Source organism: Pseudorasbora parva, chromosome 9 (assembly GCF_024679245.1).
Source record: "Pseudorasbora parva isolate DD20220531a chromosome 9, ASM2467924v1, whole genome shotgun sequence".
In the NCBI taxonomy this organism is placed as follows: Eukaryota; Metazoa; Chordata; class Actinopteri; order Cypriniformes; family Gobionidae; genus Pseudorasbora; species Pseudorasbora parva.
The window spans coordinates 47,964,018-47,987,882 of NC_090180.1; the positions used below are offsets into that span (position 1 = coordinate 47,964,018).

General features: G+C 39.8%; 1 protein-coding gene and 1 long non-coding RNA gene across 2 annotated transcripts in view; one reads left to right on the plus strand and one right to left on the minus strand.

The window, feature by feature from the left end:
* LOC137089327 (uncharacterized) overlaps positions 1 to 12,048 on the minus strand; it is a 40,003-nt gene extending 27,955 nt beyond the window's left edge. Inside the window, exons 1-2 of the long non-coding RNA XR_010907660.1 lie at positions 11,957 to 12,048; positions 6,724 to 6,856 (exon numbers count right to left, since the gene is read on the minus strand). This is a non-coding gene — a long non-coding RNA (uncharacterized lncRNA). The remainder of the gene's footprint in view (positions 1 to 6,723; positions 6,857 to 11,956) is intronic.
* On the plus strand, positions 6,584 to 23,829 carry LOC137089326 (uncharacterized). Its single transcript, XM_067452886.1, has 7 exons — positions 6,584 to 6,794; positions 10,837 to 10,949; positions 11,824 to 11,852; positions 11,973 to 12,036; positions 18,892 to 19,026; positions 19,986 to 20,080; positions 22,355 to 23,829. Exons 2-7 carry the CDS (start codon positions 10,844 to 10,846, stop codon positions 22,622 to 22,624), a joined length of 699 nt encoding a protein of 232 aa, XP_067308987.1. The 5' UTR covers positions 6,584 to 6,794; positions 10,837 to 10,843; the 3' UTR covers positions 22,625 to 23,829.
* Positions 23,830 to 23,865: the final 36 nt, after the last annotated feature.

Below are 23,865 nucleotides of genomic sequence, written 5' to 3' on the forward strand. Positions count from 1 at the left end.
CTTTCATCAGCATTAGCCTTCATGACGATAGAAAAGGACTTCTTGGTGGAAGTGAAACGCACAGATAACCCGTACAACAGAGTCAAGTCTTCTCGAGGAGAGAAAGGAAGATGGATGTTGTGCACAAATACTCAGTAGTAGCCTAGTTTTGTTGAGAAGGTAACTGCAAACATGCTCTTATTATTTAGTATTTTTTTCTTCTTTCCAGTCCAAATATCTAAATATTATTAAATCAAGATGCATTTACTAGATGAGTGAAATTACATAAGATATTTCTGCTTGTTTTCTGGGGAAACATATCAAAATGAAGAGAGTTTTTGCTTAAAACAAGCAAAAGTATCTCCCAATGGGGTGAGAAAAATAATCTTGTTTTAAGATATTTTTCTCACCCCATTGGCAGATTATTTATCTTTTTTTATGCAAAAACTCTCTAAATTGGGAGTTATTTTTCCCCAAAACAAGACAATTACTTTTGCTTGTCTAGTAAATACTTCTTGTTTTAAGATGTTTGAGATGTTTGGATGAGAAACAAGACAAACATACTGAGGAAGAAAAGCATTTTTTGCAGTGAACCTCACCTGAAAGAAATTTGTCATACAAATTTCAAAACAATTGGAAATCATTTTTTTCCCCTTTTTCTTTCAAGAGCCATTTATTCCTTCACGTTTTCTTTCCTTAGAACGTGCACACACACTTAAAACACACAATTTGCCTTGATTTCAAATCCCTGGGAAAACCGTAATTGCCGGGGTTTCCAGGGTCGGAGAACAATAATCCACTGAAAACCCAGAGTGGATGTGGCGCAGTGTGGTAAATGGACTGCATTTATAGCGCTTTCAACAGACCCTATGGCCATCCAAAGCGCTTTACATGTTGCCTCACATTCACTCATTCATACACCAACGGCGGTGTCAGCCATGCAAGGCGCCATCCAGCTCGTCGGGAGCAGTTTTGGGGTTAGATGTCCTGCTCATGGACACCTCGACACTTGTCAAGTGGACCCGGGGATCAAACCACCAACCTTCCGGTTTGTAGACATTTTACATGAACCACTGAGCCATTGCCGCCCTGGTGCGCGGTTATACTGTATTTCGGTATAGTATTGATGGTTTCTATAGCCGTGGCGTCATCATGATTTTATTTGGAGTTGGATTAATTCAAGTAGGACACCCCTGATGGCCTAGCTGAGAAATGCACAGCCCGCCACTGGATCCATTTAATGCATCCTTCACTGCAAATAAAAAAGATGTTCAAGTCAAGTTCCTCCACACCAAACTCCTCATCCATGTCTTTATGGACCGACGCTTTGTGCACTGGAGCGCAGTCATGCTGGGACAGGAAGAGGCCGTCCCCAAACTGATCCCACAAAGTCAGGAGCATGAAATTGTCCAAAATGTCTTGGTGAAGCATTAAGAGTTCCTTTCACTGGAACTAAGGGGCCACCCTCTGAAAAACAACCCACCCCATAATCCCCCCTCCACCAAACTTTACACTTGGCACAACGCAGTCAGGCAAGTCCCGTTCTCCTGGCAACCTTTTGTCAATAAAGTGAATGAAAAGTGCGCTCATCCTTGCGAAAAGTTGTGGTTGTTGCAACAACAAAGCGAGTTTGTTCTTTGAAGAAGACAAAAAAAACTAATCCAACAGACCCCAAACGTATAATATATCTCTGACTGAAATAATTTCACATTTATTTCAGGGTCGCTCTTGTGCACACCTGAGCGATCAGTTAAAGTCTAACAGTGAAGCACGAACAAATGATCTTGAGTCTTGAAGGAGTCCGAGGCCTTTCTCCCAGTGTTTAGTGGAGGGTAAGAAAGTGGGCTAACGTCGCCTTGGGCCTACACGTGCTCCAAATACACAAACCCAAACTACAGCAGGTCTGTGCGTCCCGCTTTACTCACTGTGAGAAACGACACTGTTTTCATAGAGGCTCGATAAACCAGACCTCGTCCCAGGACACAAGCCTGCGCAGATGGGTGTGTGATCTTTGGCAAGGACAAGGAACCGGTTTGGAGCGGAGGTACGGCTGCGCGAGAGACACGTTATGTTCGGTACGATGGACTTTCTCCAGATTTAATCACTTCGTCTCAAATGCCGCAGTATATTTTCTCTTCATTACTGTCACTATTCGTCATTTTCGCTCAATAGCTTTTAATCATTTGGTGTTTTCGTGATTGTTTTTTGTGGATTATAAAAACCTGTCACAGCACTGACTGTTAACAATAGATCTATCTCAGACTAAACAAATGTCTTTTTGCTTGTTAAGAGAACTTGTTAAGAGAACTTCAAAATTGATAATAATAGTAAATGTTTCTTGAGTTCGATTAGTGAAGGATCATGTGACACTGAAGACTGGAGTAATGATGATAAAGTCAGATTTGATCACAGAAATAAATCACACTTTACTATACACCCATCAAGCATAACATTATAACCAGTGAAGTGAGTAACACTGCTGATCTCTTCATCACGGCTCCTATTAGTGGGTGGGATATATTAGGCAGCAAGTGAACATTTAGTCCTCAGAGTTGATGTGTGTGAAGCAGGAGAAATGGGCAAGCGTAAGGATTTGAGCGAGTTTGGCCAGATTGTGACGGCTAGACGACTGGGTCAGAGCATCTCCAAAACTGCAGCTCTTGTGGGCTGTTCCCGGTCTGCAGTGGTCAGTATCTATCAAAAGTGCTCCAAGGAAGGACCAGTGGAGAACCGGCCACAGGGTCATGGGCGGCCAAGGCTCATTGATGCACGTGGGGAGCGAAGGCTGGCCCGTGGGGTCCGATCAAACAGACGAGCTACTGGAGCTCAAACTGCTCCAGAAGTTAATGCTGGTTCTGATAGAAAGCTGTCAGAATACACAGAGCAGCTCAGTTTGAGGCGTATGGACCACTCAGGGTGACCTCTGACCCCTGACCCCGCCGAAAGCACCAACAGTGGCACGTGAGCATCAGAACTGGACCACGGAGCAATGGAAGAAGGTGGCCTGGTCTGAGGAATCACGTGTTCTTTTACATCCCGTGGATGGCCGGGTGTGTGTGTGTGTGTGTGGCTTACCTGAGGAACACATGGCCCCAGGATGCACTATGGGAAGAAGGCGAGCCGGCGGAGGCAGTGTGATGCTTTGGCCAATGTTCTGCTGGGAAACCTTGGGTCCTCCATCCATGTGGATGTTACTTTGACACGCTCCACCTACCTAAGCATTGCTGCAGACAGTAATGGTATTCCCTGGTGGCTGTGGCTCTTCCAGCAGGATAATGCCTAAAGGTTCGAGGAGCACAACAATGATTTGTGTCACCGATCGCATTACCACCTCGGGGTGTGCATTATTTTTCTAACAATGAGAAATATCTGTGAAATGGCAGGTAACAACTGATTGTTACAAAGACCTGCTAAAGATTCTCCTCCATTTGCACTACCGAGAATTAACATGATCAGACAGTAAAAGCACGTCGCTGACAGCGAGGACTCGTTCTGTGCTGGGAAAGGTCACACAGAGACGCCATTTCCACCTCTGCGAAATCTGAAATACTGTCTCACGTTCTTATAACACGTTTAATGAGAGTAGACAGCTGAAATCATCTGTCTCAGCTCCTAATCGCAGTGAAATCAGCCATGAAGGAGACACTTGATGCAACTATTGCACTGCAAAGATTTGTAATATCAGACATGGAAGAAGCACATATGAATCTTTCATCATTACCACCAAAACCAGTCCTGTAAATGTGTTAATATACACAAAGAGAGCCAGCTCTGGTATTCAGCTCATGTTCTGTAATGTTTTAGGAATCATTTTCTGTTCCTGCAGATGAGATCAACAGTCAAATTCAGGTCAGATTTGTTGATCTGCAGATGTAATGCTTCACGGGGAGTTTATGGATGTACAGCGTCCTCTAGTGGCCGTCTCTGAGACTCTCTTGATATAGTGCACAAATAAAAGGGTTAGTTCACCCATAAATGAGCCTGTGATGTTTATCTGCTGACCCTCAGTGCATCATAGGTGTGTTTGTTTCTTCAGGAGAACACAAATGAAGATTTTTTACTCCAACTGTTGCTGTGTGTCGGTCATAATGCATGTCAATGGGTAACATTAACAGTTCTATGAGAGCAAAACAAACATGCTTAGACAACATGAACAAAGAGCCCTGTGGCTCATGGCGACACATAGATATCTTAACACACAAAACGATCAGTTTGTGTGAGAAATCAAGCTGTATTTATATCATTTTACCTCAAATACGACGCTATATCCAACAGCTGGAACACGCGTCACTTCCGATAAGGTCAATACACACAATCTGGCGTAGTTTACACCATCACCAGAAGGGAATCTCATACACGACGCCAGAGCGTACAAGATTCCCTTCTGGTGATGGCGTAAACTACGCCAGATTGTGTAATCCCCCCTTTACCAAACTTTACACTTGGCACAACGCAGTCAGGCAAGTCCCGTTCTCCTGGCAACTGGCAAACCCAGACTCGGAGAACACGTCTCACTGCTCTAGAGTCCTGCTTTACTCCACTGCATCCCACGCTTTGCATTGCTCTTGGTGATGGCTTGGATGCAGATTGAAAAGTTAGGAAAGTTTATTTTCAAAATGTCTATTATTAAACAAAAAAGTTGCCCAATTCTCACTAAACAGCACATCATCAAAAAACGTTTTATTTTATTTTAGTATCACTAAGATACTATTATATATTATTATTAAAATTTTCGATACATTTTTATTTCCTCTTCTTCGGTCATGAGTGTGAGGAACGCAGCTCTGTTGATCATATTAGACACATCTGAGTGTGTTCAAAAAAAGATGTTCTGACGTTACTCTGTGTGTTCGCTCGGCTTGCCTTGACTCGTTCACACTGCTAACGCCGCATTCACACGGGGCGCAGGCGTTAACGCTTCCCATTTACTTTGAATGGGTGACATCATCCGTTGCCGAACTGAATTGTGGGTTCCGTCGCGGCGCTTCACTCGCGTTGCAAGCGGCAGAAGTTGAAGAATTCTCAACTTTTCAAGCGCCAGCGCAGGTGTCATCCAATCAGATCGCCGTATGCAAATATCCTACAGCAGACGCTAGCCAATTGCGTTCATTACTGCTCCGTGAACCATCCAGACCATAGACCGTTAAAAATCCAGACGCAGCTCCTGGACCACTACGTGATATTCTTCCCGCTGTCGGCGCTTTTTCGGGATTTAATGTACTTAACAGCTTCGTGCACCTGTGCAGTGCGCTGACAACAACTACACGGGCAATCGCACTCACACATACAACCAAAAAAGGCGCTTTTTTGTGTTGTGTTTTGGTCCAAGCGGCAAGTTAATGTGATTGGCTGTTATCACTATGACGATCGCCTCAGCACCCAGCTTCAGCCACGCCCTCCGTCAAGCGTTAACGCCTACGCCCCGTGTGAATGCGGCGTAAGAGTAAAGCGCTTCTGCAGAATTAAACTGTAACCGAGGGGAACGCAGATATGATGTCATCGACAGGCCACGCCCGCACACGGTTCATTGGGTAAAATTGCAATTTTCTCACAATTTACAAATAGTTTGGGATATTTTAAGTAGTCAACTGAACAAAATATATAAAACTGCCTAGTGGTTTTTGGATATTTTACTGGAAAAAATGTTACATAGTGCACCTTTAATTTAAGTTAGTCCTAGTCATTTTGTTGCATCTGTCATTTGTTTTTATTTATTATGTCTACATAGTTTTTATTGATTTCTTTATCAGTTTCTATATACAAGTGTTTACGCGAGACTATAAATGACTAAAAACAGAAAACTTCTTGTTTGTTTTGGGGCCTGAAACCAGTTTTCAAAGTGCAAGTTCTTGAAAACGATACCGCTATCGTCTCTGTTTAAACTACAAAAATGCAAATGAGTGAAACCGGTGATGTCATGCGCATGCATATTACGTGTTCAGCCTATAGGAGCGTAGTGTTCCTTTACAAAATGACATCGCCATCTACTGGCCTGGCCGCAGAATACATCGCTTTGGATCGTTTTTACAGATCCGACTTTGTCTGTATGCAAAAAATACAAAGAAAAAACGTTTCCATTTTTAGTACATTGTTGTCATGTTAACATACCATAATTCGCTATATCAGTGTCGCTGTTTCTGAACTCCATTGTAGTCTTGAGTTTTCCTCCGGGAACCGACACGTCACAATATTCCTCATTATAATAATTAATACGCAGAATAAAGGGGCGGGGCCTGGTTGAGTGAGTTAGTCGTGTGATGAAACTCCCGGTTATGGTAAGGGGCGGGACATTTCCCAAACACCAATCACAACACACTGCTCCAGCCAACCAATCAGAGCACAGTGTGCTTTCAGGAAGGAGAGGCTTCATAGAGACAGGAACTAAACAGAGTTACTGAGAGACTGGGAAAAGAGGAGCCGCAACAATGGAGAATATGAGGAATAATCAACATTCAAGCGGGAAAACCTGCTCTAGTAGAGCCTGAAAACAACAGCAAGAGTTTATAAAATAGTGTAATAGGTTACAGCTACACCTATAATTGTCGTTTAAAGTGTTCAGTCTTCTGTGATGCATATTTCAGATGCTGCTGTAATGCAAAGACTCCTGACAGGCAGCCTTCACCTCCTAAATAAATCACATTTCATCCCGGGGAATTATCAGTGTCCTGTAATGGCACGCTTTGTTTTTTCAGTCTGCTGCACCTGTGCATGTCTGTCAAGTGTGTGTGTGTGTGTGTGTCCTACCCGTCAGCGCTCTCACACCACCGTCCTTCTCTGACTGCACCTCTTTGGTTCTCCTGCTCACCTCCACGCAGGTAAGCCATGTTACAGAGGTCAAAGGTGACGTCCAGCGGCACGATGAGACGTGTGATTATGTCTGCAGGAACAATAGTTATTAGTTATAGTTCTTTTAGGACTGATGTTGTGTGTGAAACGTGTGCATAATGATTAGGAAAGGGATTTTTATTGCTGAACCGAATTGATCTGGTGACACTATGGTCTTTTTCAGAGCTGAATCATTGATGATCATTCTTCAAAGTTGCTTTGAATCAATCTGTGTTGTATAAAGCGCTTTAGAAATAAAGCTGATTTGACACTTTACAATAAGGTTGACAAGAACTAACAATGAAAAATACTAGTTAATGTCCACATTTACTAATGCATCATTAAAATCAAAAGTTGTGTCTGATATTTAACAGACCCAAGCTTATGAACTAACTAATTACGAAGATTTATAAACTATAATAGATGTGTTGCTCATTGTTAGTCAATGTTAAAGTTAACTAATAGGTCCTCAATCTAAAGTGTTACCAGCTTGAGTGTTTTTGACATAAAAATGAATGAATTGGTCCTTTAATGTATAGCTTTCTTAAACTTACACTTTTCCAGTTGTCTGCAATTTTTCTGTAATATAAATGTATAATATAAATATATTAGCCATCATAAGACAATATTATTTAATTAAAATATTTATAAAATTAAATACATATTTTAAAGCACAGTCTAATTTATAAAATAGTTACAGGCCTGTTAATCACAATCTTTTTTTTTACTGCGGAAACGGTAATTTTTCACAATGCATGAAGCTTAAACATGGAAACATACTGCTGCAGACATGTTTAAAACTCTGTAAGTTAATTACATTAAACATGCAATGCTTGTTCATTTCTTTTATGGTGTCTTAGTTTTATTGCTCGTTACATATATGCAACTTTATATCAAGTTTAAACCCTTATATGTATGCAATATATATAAACTTTATATATGCAATATGTATGCAAGCATGTCCAGCTTCATATATACAGTGCTATATAGCAGATCTCAACTGCTTGACTGTTTATAATGTTGGAAAATGAAAACTATATCATCAAAGCTCTAATCTGATAAATGCAACTATAAGGCATGATTATAAACATTATGAAGGCACTATATCAGCCACCATATCGTCTGATATATGTTCATTCGGAGCCAAGCACAGAATTGTGTGATGGCACCAATTGTATCTATTAGTTTTCTTCTTCTTCCGCCTCATCCCATAGAACCGTATTGTAAAAAATTATGAAATTTGGCACACTGGTACAGGACAGTCCAAACATTCACCTCAGCAAATTTGGAGTCTCTAACTCAATCGCTCTAGGTTAGATAAGGGCTAGAAACAAAATCCTTTTTTTCCTCTTATTGCTTGGCTCAAGCCGATTTAATTGCACCTCATGATGACAACTTTCCCACCAAAAAATACTTTTTCTAACTCCACCTATACGGTATTTCCAATTTTCAAGAAAATTAAATCAGATCATCTTCAGACCATGCTAAATGGTTGATAAATCCAACCAGTCTTGAATAACACGCAAAATAATTTGACAAAGAGCACAAAATTATACGCGAGGCTATATCTCCGCAACACTTTAGCATATTCTTACCAAACTTGGTACATGTCATCCCAAGCATAGCCTGAGGCTATGTGCAGAGTTTAGGCACAGTGTCACCTACTTGTCCAAAGATATGAAAAATGCTATTTTTGCTTATAACTTCCCATATTGACTTTTGTGGGCGTTAGCCATTTTGAATTTTGTCCTGAAAGGCTGTTCAGCCACACTAACGTATCGTTACGAAATTTGGTGTCATCGGTACCATGTTCAGAAGGTACTCAAAAAGTTTAGAGACTGCGCCTCCTTGTGGTTAAAAGCTATAATGAAATGTAAAAAAAATGCTAATAATGCGTATAATTGCCGTATTTTTAAAGCTTCCAGCCAAGCTTGCATGTCATTTTGTTCCTTTTTGTGCTTGGCCCCAATCATTTCTGCATGCAGCTATATTTTTTATGTTTTTGTTATCGGGCCGATAAGAGAATTTGTCCGATATTTAAAGCTGATAAATGATGTATAATTTCCTTCAGCTGAGACACTTCAGATGCCCACTGTTCGCCTTGATGGTTTTTAATTTAATGAAATATGATTGGAGTCACTTCAAAAAAGAAAATACAGTTCAGTGCAAAATGTGCAGCACAAGTCTGTCATATAGGCTATATACAATTGTAATCAGGCTCTCAAAAGTATATACAAATTTGGATATAGATTTATCTGCCAATATATCGCTTATCGGCTTTCAAATCATTATCTGCCATTTTTTTCATATTAGTGTACCCCTAATATATCAGTTATCGGCTTTCAAATCATTATCTGCCAATTTTTTCATATTAGTGTACCCCTAATATATCAGTTATCGGCTTTCAAATATAAAGAATTATCGTACCAGCCAAAAGAATCATATCAGTGCATCCCTAATATATCGGTTGTCGGCTTTCAAATATAGAGAATTATCGTACCAGCCAAAAGGATCCTATCAGTGCATCCCTAATATATCGGTTATCAGCTTTCAAATATAAAGAATTATCGGTATCAGCCAAAAGGATCATATCAGTGCATCCCTAATATATCGGTTATCGGCTTTCAAATATAAAGAATTATCGGTATCAGCCAAAAGGATCATATCAGTGCATCCCTAATATATCGGTTATCGGCTTTCAAATATAAAGAATTATCGGTATCAGCCAAAAGAATCATATCAGCGCATCCCTAATATATCGGTTATCGGCTTTCAAATATAAAGAATTATCGGTATCAGCCAAAAGAATCATATCAGTGCATCCCTAATATATCGGTTATCGGCTTTCAAATATAAAGAATTATCGGTATCAGCCAAAAGAATCATATCAGCGCATCCCTAATATATCGGTTATCGGCTTTCAAATATAAAGAATTATCGTACCAGCCAAAAGGATCATATCAGTGCATGCCTAATATATCGGTTATCAGCTTTCAAATATAAAGAATTATCGGTATCAGCCAAAAGGATCATATCAGTGCATCCCTAATATATCGGTTATCGGCTTTCAAATATAAAGAATTATCGGTATCAGCCAAAAGAATCATATCAGCGCATCCCTAATATATCGGTTATCGGCTTTCAAATATAAAGAATTATCGGTATCAGCCAAAAGAATCATATCAGTGCATCCCTAATATATCGGTTATCGGCTTTCAAATATAAAGAATTATCGGTATCAGCCAAAAGAATCATATCAGCGCATCCCTAATATATCGGTTATCGGCTTTCAAATATAAAGAATTATCGTACCAGCCAAAAGGATCATATCAGTGCATGCCTAATATATCAGTTATCGGCTTTCAAATATAAAGAATTATCGGTATAGCACACCGCCAAAAGGATCATATCAGTGCATCCCTAATATATCAGTTATCGGCTTTCAAATCATTATCTGCCATTTTTTTCATATTAGTGTACCCCTAATATATCGGTTGTCGGCTTTCAAATATAAAGAATTATCGGTACCAGCCAAAAGGATCATATCAGTGCATCCCTAATAAATCGGTTATCGGCTTTCAAATATAGAGAATTATCGGTATCAGCCAAAATTATCATATCAGTGTATCCATAATATATCATATATCGGATTTCAAATATAGAGAATTATTATATCGGCCAACATTTTCATATCAGTGCATCCCTAATATATCGGTTATCGGCTTTCAAATATAGAGAATTATCATTATCTGCCAAATTTGTCATATTAGTGTATACCTAATAAATATTGGTTATCGGCTTTCAAATATAAAGATTTATCGGTTATCAGTATGGGCCAAATGTATAATATTGGTGCATCCCTAAACGCAGCTTTGACAGGGTCAGGGTCTCTGTTTTGAAGCTCTGAAAGGATCAAATATTTATAACACTCTGCATTTCAACATGTCTGTGGATACAGTATTATTTACCTCAGCAGTCTGAGGCGTTTCATCCCACATCTGGAGATTTATGCACCTTTTCTCTCTCTGTCAGGTGAGCTATGGATGAAAGCACCTTTGAGACATTTGAGGAAGAGCTCGGTAAACCACTGCAAGACGGTCCTCCTCTGAAACCCATCAGACAAGCACGAACCGGAAGCAGAGCAGGTACAAATGAGCTCAAATAATCTCGCGGAGCAAATGCATTGCAAACAAGCAGAGAAGAGACTCTAGATTTCTGTTTCTAACATGAATATAAAGCCTCAGAAATCAAGATGTCTTGGAAGCAAAGAGCTCTATCTATATTAAGATCAGGGCGTCAACACTATTTGTGGTGTTAAAGTGAACAGAGTCTAATAATACAACACAATAACCTTGACAGACACGAGAAACACGACACCGTCCAACTGCAGCTCTCTCTAAAGCTTTAGACTATCGTGTGACTTGCTCTTCAGAAAACCATTTTACTGTAAACGTGCAAGCACTTTCAAATTTTTTACTGTAAATTATAAAGCTAATTCATTATTTTACATGTATAGTACAATTAAATCAACTGCATTTTTTGATAAAGAGGACATATTGTGTTTTTTTCCCATGTTCACGAACACGTCACAATATTCCTCATTTAAATAAGTAATATGCAGAATAAAGGGGCGGGGCCTGGTTGAGTTAGTTAGTAGTGTGTTGAAACTGCCTTTTATGGTAAGGGGCGGGGCAAATCACAAAAAGCAATCACAACACACTGCTCCAGTCAACCAATCAGAGCACAGTGTGCTTTCAGGAAGGAGGGGCTTCATAGAGACAGGGACTAAACAGAGTTACTGACAGACTGGGAAAAGAGAAGCCGCAACAATGGAGAATATGAGGAAATAATCAACATTCAAGCAGGAAAACCTGCTCTAGTAGAGCCTGAAAACAACATCAAGACTTTATAAAAGGACATAATGTGGCCTATTTCAATATAATAATTTCTAACTGATTATCTGTAGCATTTTTATTCATTTAAGTTCGTCATGTGAGTCTGATCTGTTGTTGTTTATAGAGATGTACGCTCAGAGGAGGGCGCGAGAGGTGAGTCTGATATCACATGACAGCTGGTGCCACATTCATGGCCTGTTTAAAGCCAAATCATTTGAACATGACCTTTAACAGACATTTACAGTTCCATTAATAACCTTCTGTGTCCTACAGGAAGCTCCAATCGCCCAGCAAGTCCCGAAGATGATTCCACGGGAGCATCCGGTCTCCAGTGCCAGTATGTCGCCCGGATCACCTGCAAAACACAAACTCATGATCATTTGCACTCTTTCAGTCTCTTCTTGGCCTTTGGATATTGTTTAGTTCTAGTCCATCAAGTAAAAAATTACATTTCCCCCCTACTAACATTAGTACTCTTAGATGCATTATTTGAATAATTTTTTTTTTTTTTTATACCTTTATTTAACCAGAAAAGACTCATTGAGATTAAAAATCTCTTTTCCAAGAGTGTCCTGGCCAAGAGAGGCAGCAGCACATTTAACAAGGTTTCAGACATAAAAACATATAACATATGACATCAACATATAACAATTTGTACAAGTAATAAATAATTATAAAGTCATAAGAAATCAGAATTTCACATATTATCGCAAACGATAAACAACGGCAATGATCTTCCGTCATAATTGGGTCAATCATAACATCTACAGCCAGTATGTGTAGCTTCCATGTTTTTTAAAAGTAATTTAAAAGTAACCAATGAAACCGGCTCCTTAAGATTCAGCACATTTTGCAGCTGATTCCAAGTGCAGGGTGCCGCATACTTAAAAGCCCCTTTTCCCAATTCTGTCCGGACTTGAGGGACAGATAATAAAAATAAGTCCTCAGAACGAAGACAATATCTTCCTGTACCTTTCTTTTTGATGTAAGATTGGAGGTATGGGGGAAGCAGACCAAGAATTGCCTTGTAGATAAAAATGTACCAATGATTAAGTCTACGGGTGGACAATGCAGACCAGCCAACCCGATCATACAAAGAACAGTGATGAGTAAGTGCTCTAAAGTTTGTGATAAACCTAAGAGCTCCATGATAAACAGAATCCAACAGTTTCAAGCTTGTGATGGAAGCATTCATGTATAGAACATCGCCATAGTCCAGCACTGACAAGAAAGTGGCAGCAACAAGCCTCCTTTTTGACTCAAAGGAAAAACATGACTTGTTTCTAAAATAAAAACCCAATTTCAGCTTTAGTTTTTTTACCAACTGTTGAATATGAGGTTTAAAAGAGAGTGAATCATCAATTAGGATACCAAGATACTTGAATTTAGAGACAGACTCAATCTCGGAGCCCTGAGAAGTAGTGATGGGTAAAAGGTTCTGTGACTTTGATTTTGCATTTGAGAACAACATAAGTTTTGTTTTGTCGTTATTCAAAACAAGCTTTAAATCGAATAAGGTACGTTGTACAGTATCAAAAGCAAGTTGAAGGCGACAAAGAGCTTGGTTTGGAGTTGATGCAGAGCAGTATATCACAGTATCATCGGCATAGAAATGAAAATTTGCGTTGGAGACATTTTGATCCAGATTGTTGATATATAAAATAAATAAAAGTGGTCCCAGCACTGACCCCTGGGGCACACCCTTGGTTATACTAAGAGGGCTGGAGGTTAAACCATCTACCTGTACACACTGGGATCTACCAGATAGATAGTTTTCAAACCAGCAAACAGTTTTTCCTGACAACCCGACACTGAGGAGTCTTTGTTTTAATATTGCATGATCCACAGTATCAAAAGCCTTCGATAGGTCAATGAAAAGAGCTGCACAATGTTGTTTTTTATCTAAACAGTCAATAAAATCATTTACTACTTTTAGGGCTGCTGTAGTTGTGCTGTGTTTTTGACGAAAACCTGATTGAAAATTAGACAGAATATTGTTAATAGTTAGAAACTCTTTCAATTGTTCGTTTACCAGAGTTTCCATAACCTTGGCCAGAACAGACAGTTTCGAGATGGGTCTGTAGTTATTTAAATCAGTCGGATCGCCTCCTTTTAACAGAGGAAGTACAAATGCAGATTTCCATATAAGTGGAATTTCATTCGTGTCCAGAGAAAGATTAAAAAGATAAGTCAAAGGCGGTGCAATAAAATCAGATGCTAACTGTAGAAAATAAGGCTCCAAGTTATCAGGACCAGGCGATTTTCTAATGTCTAAAAGTGTGAGTGCTCTATGTACTTCCGAAACTGAAAATGGCTTAAAACTAAAAGAATGACTGACTCCAGAATGACCATGAGAATTTCCTTTAGGATGATTCTGATGTGAAATGTTGAGTGAATCAAATAATGAACCAGAGGCAATGAAATGCTCATTGAAACAGCCAAGCATCTCAGCCTTATCGGATAATTTATGTGAGTCCTTAATAATACATGGTGGCAGCTCAATGCCTGTTTTGTTTCCAGCTAAGGATTTGATCGTCTTCCAGAATTTTAAGGGGTTATTTAAATTATTCGAAGTATCTATAAGAAAGTGGTCAGCTTTGGCCTTTCTGATAGCCACGGTGCATAAATTGCGCAGTCTCCTGAAGAGCAGCCAATCAGAGTCCAAGCTTGTTTTCCTGGCTTTTGCCCAGGCCTTATCACGCTCATGAAGAGAGTTGGCTAAATCTACAGTGAACCATGCATTGTTTCGGCCTTTTACTCTAAATTTCCTGAGTGGAGCATGATTGTCAACAATTTCTTTAAAACCATCATGAAAAAATTTCCAAGCATTATCAACATCTGCAATAAGATAAATTTTATCCCAATCAAAATAAAACAGGTCATATAAAAACCCTTGTATTGAAAAATGTTTTATGTCGCGCTTAATAATGACACGTGGTTTATTTTTGGGAATTTTTGTGTTTCTGACCGTGGCAACAACACAGTGGTCACTAATGTCGTTTGCAAAAACAGAAGCTGCAGAGTATTTGTGAGGAACGTTGGTTAGGATAAGATCAATTAAAGATGATTTATCTGGACATTTCAGGTTCGGTCTAGTGGGACTGTCAACGAGCTGAAAGAGATTTAGCGAGTTACAGTAAGCTTTAAAATCATCAGATACTGGATGTAACCAGTTCCAATTTAGATCTCCAATAACTACTATTTCGTTCTGATTTAGTCCTGATAAAAGCTGCATTAAAGAAGGCAAAGCATCCCTGACGGCTGATGGTGTCCTATAGCAACCAACTACAGTAATGTGGAGATTACTGGAGACCTCAAGATCAAGAGCTAAAAATTCGAATTGCTTACTCACTGATTTAGAGAGAAGCATATTTACACGAAACTTATTTTTAATATATACTGCAACACCCCCACCCCTCCTTGGACGATCAGTTCTATATACATGGTAACCATTAATACTGATATCCTCATTCAAAACAGATTTGCTTAGCCAAGTTTCTGATAAAACAATTACATCAGCTTCAGTAGAGTGTGCCCAAATACGAATCATATCTATCTTTGCAATCAAACTTCGAACGTTCAAGTGAATAAAACCAAGGCCAACCCTGGATTTAAAATCAACAGGGGTATTGAAACATATAGCAGAGTCTGGGCCTGGATTGGGTTGCACATTTCCTGAAATCAACAGCAACAGAACGATTAAACACCTCAGCTTAAGTGATTTAAATGATTGAATAGAGGATTCATTCTTTGAAATTATTTTTAGTACAAAGCTACGAAGGCAGCTTTCAGAAATAGTAAAATTGTCTTGTAAAACCATAACACTGATCAGACGGGCCAAGTCCACAGTGTCAGAGGAGAAGAACAGAGGCAGGTGTATTGATTTAATGTCTGACGCACAAACAGATGTGCACGTCCCCCAGCGTATTGAGACTGTATTTAAAAGACCTGCACGGGAGTAGTTGGTCCGGTGCGGGCTTCCATACATTCCACTCAAGGTTAGTAAACACATTACAAAAAAGGGCAGCGCCATTGCACGTTCCGTTTCTAGCCGATGCGCTAGTAATCCAGTCCAGATTTTCCGAAACTCCTGAGACAGATGACGTTACATCACGTCACATATAAACAGGAAACCAAGCCCAATGAAGCAATGCTGTGAAAGAAGTGACCAAAAATCAGGACCCGCCGGATTTTAAAACGAAGAGAAACAAGACACAAAGACAAGAAAAAAGCACTTCCCTTTCTCATGAGAAGTTTGGACACTTAAGATTCAATGCCGTGTTGGCGATTTGGCTCCGTTGAGCAGGATCCAAATTCCGCACTAACAGAGCTGTCCGGGTCATCCGAAACGTCAGGAGAGTTTCACTTCAATTAAATCCAAGTTCGATGTGTGATGGACTAGTTCTCGAAGCAAGTCCAATATTTCAGAGACAGCACCGTCAAGGGACAATAACATTAATGACAATCACACAGACAGAGACAGGAATGTAGACAGTGGTGGACATGCTGCCATCTTGGGTGTAGTAATTAATTTTGTATTTAAAGGAACTGTATGTAAGAAATGTATTTGAATTAATCCTAAAATGGCCCTGATATGTCTCTAGACATTAAGAAATCATGTTAATTTCAAACACTTCTATCACTGCCAACAGTAGTCCGGCCGGATATTGTCATTATACATTGACATTTACATTTATGCATTTGGCAGACGCTTTTATCCAAAGCGACTTACATTGCATTTTAAGGTGCACATTTGACATTTTTGTCAGTTCTTGCTTTCCCTGGGAATCGAACCCGTGACCTTGGCGTTGCTAGCGCCATGCTCTACTGTTGATGATGATGATGCTGATGTTGATGATGTCATGTTGTGTTTTGGCCTGAAGCTCCGCCCTCCAGCTATCGACCAATCACGAAGTCAGTAGTGTTTCGGGTTGCCAGATCTGCACTAGTTCCCACAGCTGCAGATCTACAAACGTTCTGCTGATCCTGCAGCCAATCTGGCAACCTCGAGTCAGGGGGAGGGGGAGGGGGAGACACCTGCAGGACCAGTTTTGGCCACAATCTTACACACACTTCCTTTAATCTTTTTATATTGTTACTTAGTAAAATCTTTCTTTAGCATAATTTATTTATTTTATAAATTATATTTATTTTTCAAAATGTGCACCCTTTTAGAAGGGGTATGACAATTGTCTGACTTACAGAATAAAAACAAACAAACAAAATACAGAACAAAACATGCATTACATTTAAAAATTACCTTCATTACAGGTAGGTTTGCTTATTTAAAATGCAAACAGCAGCTGATAAAAATGTTTTCTATTAAAACAAATTTAAGTAAGTTTGATAATAAACAGATATGAAGTAGCAGCTAAAGGTGAGATGGGAGAGTACGTGCAAAACTTGTGTTCCACTGAGAAAATTAGCGTTGGCATGCACTGGAATATAGCTTTTCCTCCTAGCAAATATTTTGCGACCGAATGTTTCTCGAGTGACGAATAGTTTTGCGGGAAAAAAACATTGAAATATTGCAAAGTTAATCAAGGGAGCTAAAATATTTGCGAGCGACTGTAAAGTTTCTCGGGTGAAAAAAACGATGGAACATACTGCAAAGTTTATCAGGGGAACGCAAATATATAGCGAAACGAACGCAAAGTTTCCAGTGGGACAGAATAGTTTTGCAAGAAAAATCAGGGGAAGGCAAATATTTTGCGTGCAAAGGTTTCTGTGTTCGCTCACAAAATATTTGCGTTCCCCTGATAAACTTTATATTTCAATGCTTATTTTCGCAAAATAATTCCCTATCCAGAGAAATTTAGCATTCGCGTGCAAAATATTTGCGTTTATGGGGGTAAACTTTGGGTTATATTTGAATGCCTTTTCTGGCAAAATATTTGCATTATATTATATTTCATTGTTTTTTTTTCCACAAAACTATTCGTCCACCAAGAAACATATTTACGTTAAAATATTTACGTTTTTATCTAAGATTATCAGAAAATCGCAAATATTTTGCGAGCAAGCGCAAGTTTTTCTTTTGCGAAAAAAAGCATTGAAATATAATGCAAAGTTTATCAGGGCACGCAAATTATTTGGCAAAGAACACACTCTAAAAAATGCTGGGTTAAAAACAACCCAAGTTTTGTTGAAAATGCACTAACCCAACAATTGAGTTGTTTTAACCCAATGGTTGAGTTGTTTTAACCCAATGGTTGAGTTGTTTTAACCCAATGGTTGAGTTGTTTTAACCCAATGGTTGAGTTGTTTTAACCCAATGGTTGAGTTGTTCTTACCCAGCAATTGGGTTGTCTTAAGCAACATTTAACCCAACCGCTGGGTTAAAACAACTCAACCACTGGGTTAAAACAACTCAATTGTTGGGTTAGTGCATTTTCAACAATACTTGGGTTGTTTTTAACCCAGCATTTTTTAGAGTGCATGAACGTTCTGCTAGGGAAACATTAAGCATTGACAAAAAATTAAAGGTTTAGTTCACCCCAAATATGAAAATTCTCTCATTAATTCTTCATGTGGTTGGACAGCCGTCAGTCCGTCAGTCCGTCGTTACAAAGCCCATCTCACTACAGCGGCTCTACAATCCTATGGTCTTATTAAGAGACCAGAATAGGTTTTGTGCGCAAAAAAAAACTAAACTTATATAGCAATGGGCTGATTTCAAAACAAATATTCGAACTTAATGAATCTGAATCGTGATGGGCTTTGTAACGACGTCTTTAGTGCCTTTATGGGTCTTGAGAGAGGAAATGACATTGGTGTCAATGAAGGCCTTTCTGAGCCATCGGATTTCAACACTAATATCTTCATCTGTGTGTGAAGATGAGCGGAGGTCTGACGGGTGGCCAACCACAGGAGGAATTAATACTATATCCCGAATATTATATCCCTAAGAATGGGTCTTGAGAGAGGAAATGACATTGGTGTCAATGAAGGCCTTTCTGAGCCATCGGATTTCAACACTAATATCTTCATCTGTGTCTGAAGATGAACGGAGGTCTGACGGGTGGCCAACCACAGGAGGAATTAATCACACAATTCACATTACAGGGTGAACTATCCCTTTAACTCAATAGCATGTTACTAGCTCATATGAACTTTAATTAGGGTTAAGAATGAAATGTACCTGTTGAACCTGATCATGTCTCAGTCTCTGTTGTTCTGTCCGTCTGTCCAGCGTCGCTACGCAAAGCTCTGTCCATCCAGAACCTGACCCAGCTGGAGACGCCGTGGGAAGGTGTGACCCTGAACAGGTGTCTGATCGTAGCCATAACTCTCCTTCTGCTGAGCTCCGGCTTACAAAGAATACACGGCAAGTTTGTTAAAGGATTATTTCACCTCAAAATGAAAATTCCCTGATCGTTTCCTCACCCCGTCTTATCCAAGATATTCATGTGTTTCTTTCTTCAGTCGAAAAGAAATGACGTTTTTTGAGGAGAACATTCCAGGATTTTCCTCCTCATAATGGACTTCAATGGGAACCGACGGCTGAAGGTCCAAATCACTGAGGAAGAGCTTCAGAGACTCTGATGATCCCAGAGGAATAGAGTCTGATCCAGACTTGCCATCGGACATTAACTTAAACAAATATATACTTTTTAACCTAAATTGCTGATCTTGCACTGCTCTGCGACTCGTCACGGATAGCTTAATCCCGTCGGAAAGGTCACGCTAAACGTAGGCCCTTTAACCAGGCCTTTACCAAAAACACTCCCTCTCCAACTTCAAAATCGTCCGACATCGCTGTTTTACCTTTTTTTATGCTAAAGGATGTTTGTATTAGTCTCCGCACAAGTGCTTTGTAAACACGGGGCGGTATGCCTACGTCTAGCGTGACCTTTCTGACGGGATTATGCAATCCGTGGCCATGGCAGAGCAGCGCAAGATGAGCCATTTAGGTAAAAACAAAAGTAAAATAATATTTTTAAACAACTTTTAAATGGTCGATGATTTGTCAGGATCAGACTCTATTCCTCTGGGATCATCAGAGTCTCTGAAGCTCTTCCTCACTGATTTGGACCTTCAGCGGTCGGTTCCCATTGAAGTCCATTATGAGGAGACAAATCCTAGAATGTTTTCCTCAAAAAACGTCATTTCTTTCGACTGAATAAAGAAAGACGTGAGTATCTTGGATGAGATGGGGGTGAGGAAATGTTCAGGGAATTTTCGTTTTGAAGTGAACTTTAATGTCAACCACATGTGGGGCTCAAATAACTTCTGTTACCTATTTATCTGATCAGAATGATTGACAGGTGTCTTCTCCTCACGCAGAAGCCTTCAGAGGCCGTAAGGACGTGAGTGAAGAGCTCGCAGCACTAAATGAACGACACGCTCTGATTAAAAGGTGGAAAATTACACCACATGAGGTGAGAACTAAAGCAAACACAAGGCCTATAGGGCTAAAGATACTAAGTGTCTCATATAGTGATGTTTATGTGTAAAGTAGAAAAGAGCGCTTTCGAAACACTTACAAATCTTTTGTTTTGAATCGGAGCTTCTCGACCTCGCCGAGTCACGTGATGATTTCAGAAGCCGAGAATTTCGACGTTAAAAACGTTTTTCAACAAGCCTAGAAATCTAGACGCCCCCTAGCGGCAGCAAATCTAATCTGCCCGCGAGTGTCATCTAGCAACTCTCAATACACTTCTGAGCTGTAAACGGCAAACTCTTGTCGGGCCAATCACATCGTGTATAGAGTCGGTGGGCGGGGCTTAATATAATGACGGCAGAGTTGCGTTTGCGTGCTTCTAGTAAACACAGAAACTGGCGAACGGCGGTCTGTCGAATCCGCTTTGACCGCGACTCTGGAAGACTTGGAGTTAAGCTTTTCTGAGAAAAGAACAAAGAACGGCACTGAAGTCATTCTTAAAAAGGGAAGATGTGTTCGGAGTTTAGCCGACCGGATACGGCGAATGTTTAATCTAGCTCCGCTTCACCTTCGTTGCTCTGGTTGGTGTAGCGCTATCCTATCGCGTGCAGAGGGAGTTTGACAGACAGCCGTTTATCCGCCCCTCGGATTGAGCCGTCAATGGTGAGTTTCCAGACCAAACATCTTGATGTGGGTCCGGCTCAAGCCTGCAGTCTCCCTCTCAGATACTGAAGCCTATGCGCCTCGATCGCCCCCCGGTGGCCAGTCCCAGTATAGCCGCCCCTCTGTGTTTTCTAATGGACGCGAGGCAAACTAAACAATAAAAATACACTTCAAACATTTTCTCCCCAAAGTGAGTTTATGTCACTGAAGGCAGTTATCATCACGATGATTTCATTTAAAGTGTTCTTTTTAAAAATAAGTTTAGTTTTAGTTAGTTATCTGATGCTTTAAAAACGGGGTGTGACGTAATGACTGACAGCTGAGACTGACGGCTTCTCTGAGTGAAGTCACTGAGGCACTAACGGACTTTTTTTCAGGATTTTTTGGGAGCAGATTAGAGCTTTAGCTTTAATTTCTACATTTCCATAACTGTTTATTTCACACCAACATAATTAATTGCTCTGCATCTGCGAGAGTGTGGCGGGCTTTTGATATCGTGACTGTACTTCCTGCTCTACTTCCTGCGCTCTAGACTCGGTCCCAAGATGTCTGCGCCGTGCAGGCCGCCTGAAAGCTTCAAATCTGGCAAGCGGAAACGGATGATGTCGAGTCGTCCATATTTTTTTACGGTCTATGGTCTGGCTTTTCAGGCTATTTATCAACGGCTCTGGAGACATCATACTGTTTTCTAATCATTTCAAAACTGTTCGTTGATCTGGTGTAAACAGTTTTTAACTGATCTCGGTCAGTTTTATAATGTTGGTTCAGTTTAAATTAACCAAATTATTTTACTATGCATCTATAATACAAAACGGAGAACAATTGCTTCTAATTGAACTAGTTAGCCTCGTCTAGTGTAACAGAGGCCAGCTGGTAGTAGTTGCTGTGCGAGTAAACCTCACTCCTCTGACCTCAAGAGACGCTCTAGCGACTGATGCTAGAAGTTGCAGCCTTTAGTCTCCTTGTTAGAGCGTCCGACTCTCATGCCGGCAGACCCGGGTTCGAGTCCCTGTCCGAAGAGTAGGGGTTACACTAGACTAGGACTAAAACTTCATTAAACACAACGGAATCTAAATATTTATTTTATTTGTAGATGACATTTTCATGAATTGGCAATTGGTTTGTAAAATGTGTCATACATGTTTGGGCCGAGTTACCATTCACACCGAAACAGTGAATCATTTTTACGAATGAACCACATTCGGTTCATTTAAATCAAAGCTGAATTTCTCCCATCATGAATGACGTCAGCCAACCGCAGACTCGCGCTTTTTTTCTTTCAATACAATTAGCGCCATCTTGTGTCTCATGTTTTCTAATGTAGCCTATTAAAAACAATTACCTCAGAACATAGTGGTTGTCTAGTTGTTTTGTACATTGTAATGACTTTTTTTTTTTTAGCGGAAGCTACATAAAAATCCTAAATAATTGAAACAAATATTTAATTGTGTTTATTTAATTGGTGAGCTGGAGTGTAATAAGCAGGATGATGTACAGCTAGTTGGTGTTTAGTGATTATCCATGACAGTTTATTATAGAAATAATGTAGATTTCACAGAACAATGTGCATTTAAATTGTAATCATTCACCTCTGAATTGAAACTCTTAGCCGGACACTTCCTTATGGGACACGTTGTTCTGGTGGCTTGATGACGACGACGAACGTTCCAGGAAATCCAAGAGAGCGACTCGGGAAAGTGTGTCCAGGGGCCTCAGAAACCGGGCCCTTCCAGACCGCAGGCTCCTGAAGAAGAGAGGGACCAAATTCACAGAGCGCAGAGGAAGACGAGAAGTAGATGAGATTAAAGAGAGACTGACGAGACGGAAAGAAAGAGAGATAAAAGTTAAGAAGAAGGTAGAGGAAGAAAAGGAGACATGAAACTAAAGAAACCAGCGAAAGAGAGCAAGCAAAAGCCTATGAAAGAGTGAAAGGCGTGATGTGATGAGTGCATAAGGAAATGAGGCTGTGTCAATAATCTTAATGCGGATTTCCTTTAGCAATAATACTTTTGATTATAGGGTGAAATATGTTCATATCCACACATTATGACCTGGACTGATGATAAACTATAATTTGGTGCTTTCTGTTTTTGCTTTGTAAAATATTAATGGTCCAACTCTCCTTCGAAACCCGAACTCACCCACATCATCTTCTGCCTGTTTCAGATAAAATAATTCATAATTCATTATTATGTTGTGTTACACCAGCTTCTTTTGGATGTTTTTACGTCTGTATTGTGCAAAAGTAAATTAAAAATGTCGTGTTTTTTCCCAGCCAAAATCCGTGAGAATGAGCGTGTAAAAATCAGACATTACAATATGATTTCGTTTTAGGGATGCAAGTTAATACTTTATGTAAAAGACCCAAGACAATGAGCAACAATTGACAATTCTTGTGTTTTAATGTAATATTGCCGTTTAACATTAACATTCATCTGTCCTCTTAACCCCTCCCCTGTAGACACCTGTCACTCACATGCTATTAACCAATAGAAAACCACAACCATCCAATCAATTCCCCATAGAGAAAATCAGGCCCCGCCCTACATTTGTTCTTGTTTGAGAAGCGCTTCACTCAGGGCACAATCCAAAGTTTTCACGTGTGGTCACACGCTTAAAGAAACGTCCACATGGAGGGCAAAACAAGGCTCTCCTCCGTTGCCTTCCAGTCATTTTTATTGGGCTTGTAGTCCGTATTAAATACCAAATTCAGTATACAGCGTATAATGTTGCATACTTTGTCCAGGCAAGCAGATGAACACAGAATATTAATGCAACACAAGGTTTCTCGCTTGTGTTTCCCCATCAAAACCCATTATAAAGAAAACACCTTGCGTATATTCTTGGCTCATCTACTCGCCTGTATATAGTATGCATCATCAAAAAGATGTAAACTGAATTGTATCTTTTAATATTACTATTTATGAAGTTATTTACATTAAGGCACTTTAAGGGCGGGTTGCACTGATAAGGATTCTTTAGCCTGGCGTCGGCCTGAATAGTGCAGCTCACCCAATAGTGTTTTACACGTTAGTTTTAAAAACATCCCGCTGTTTTTGGTTATTGAAATACTGCAGAAGTCCCCAAAACATGCTTCTTGTTCGCATATTTTTGTTTTAA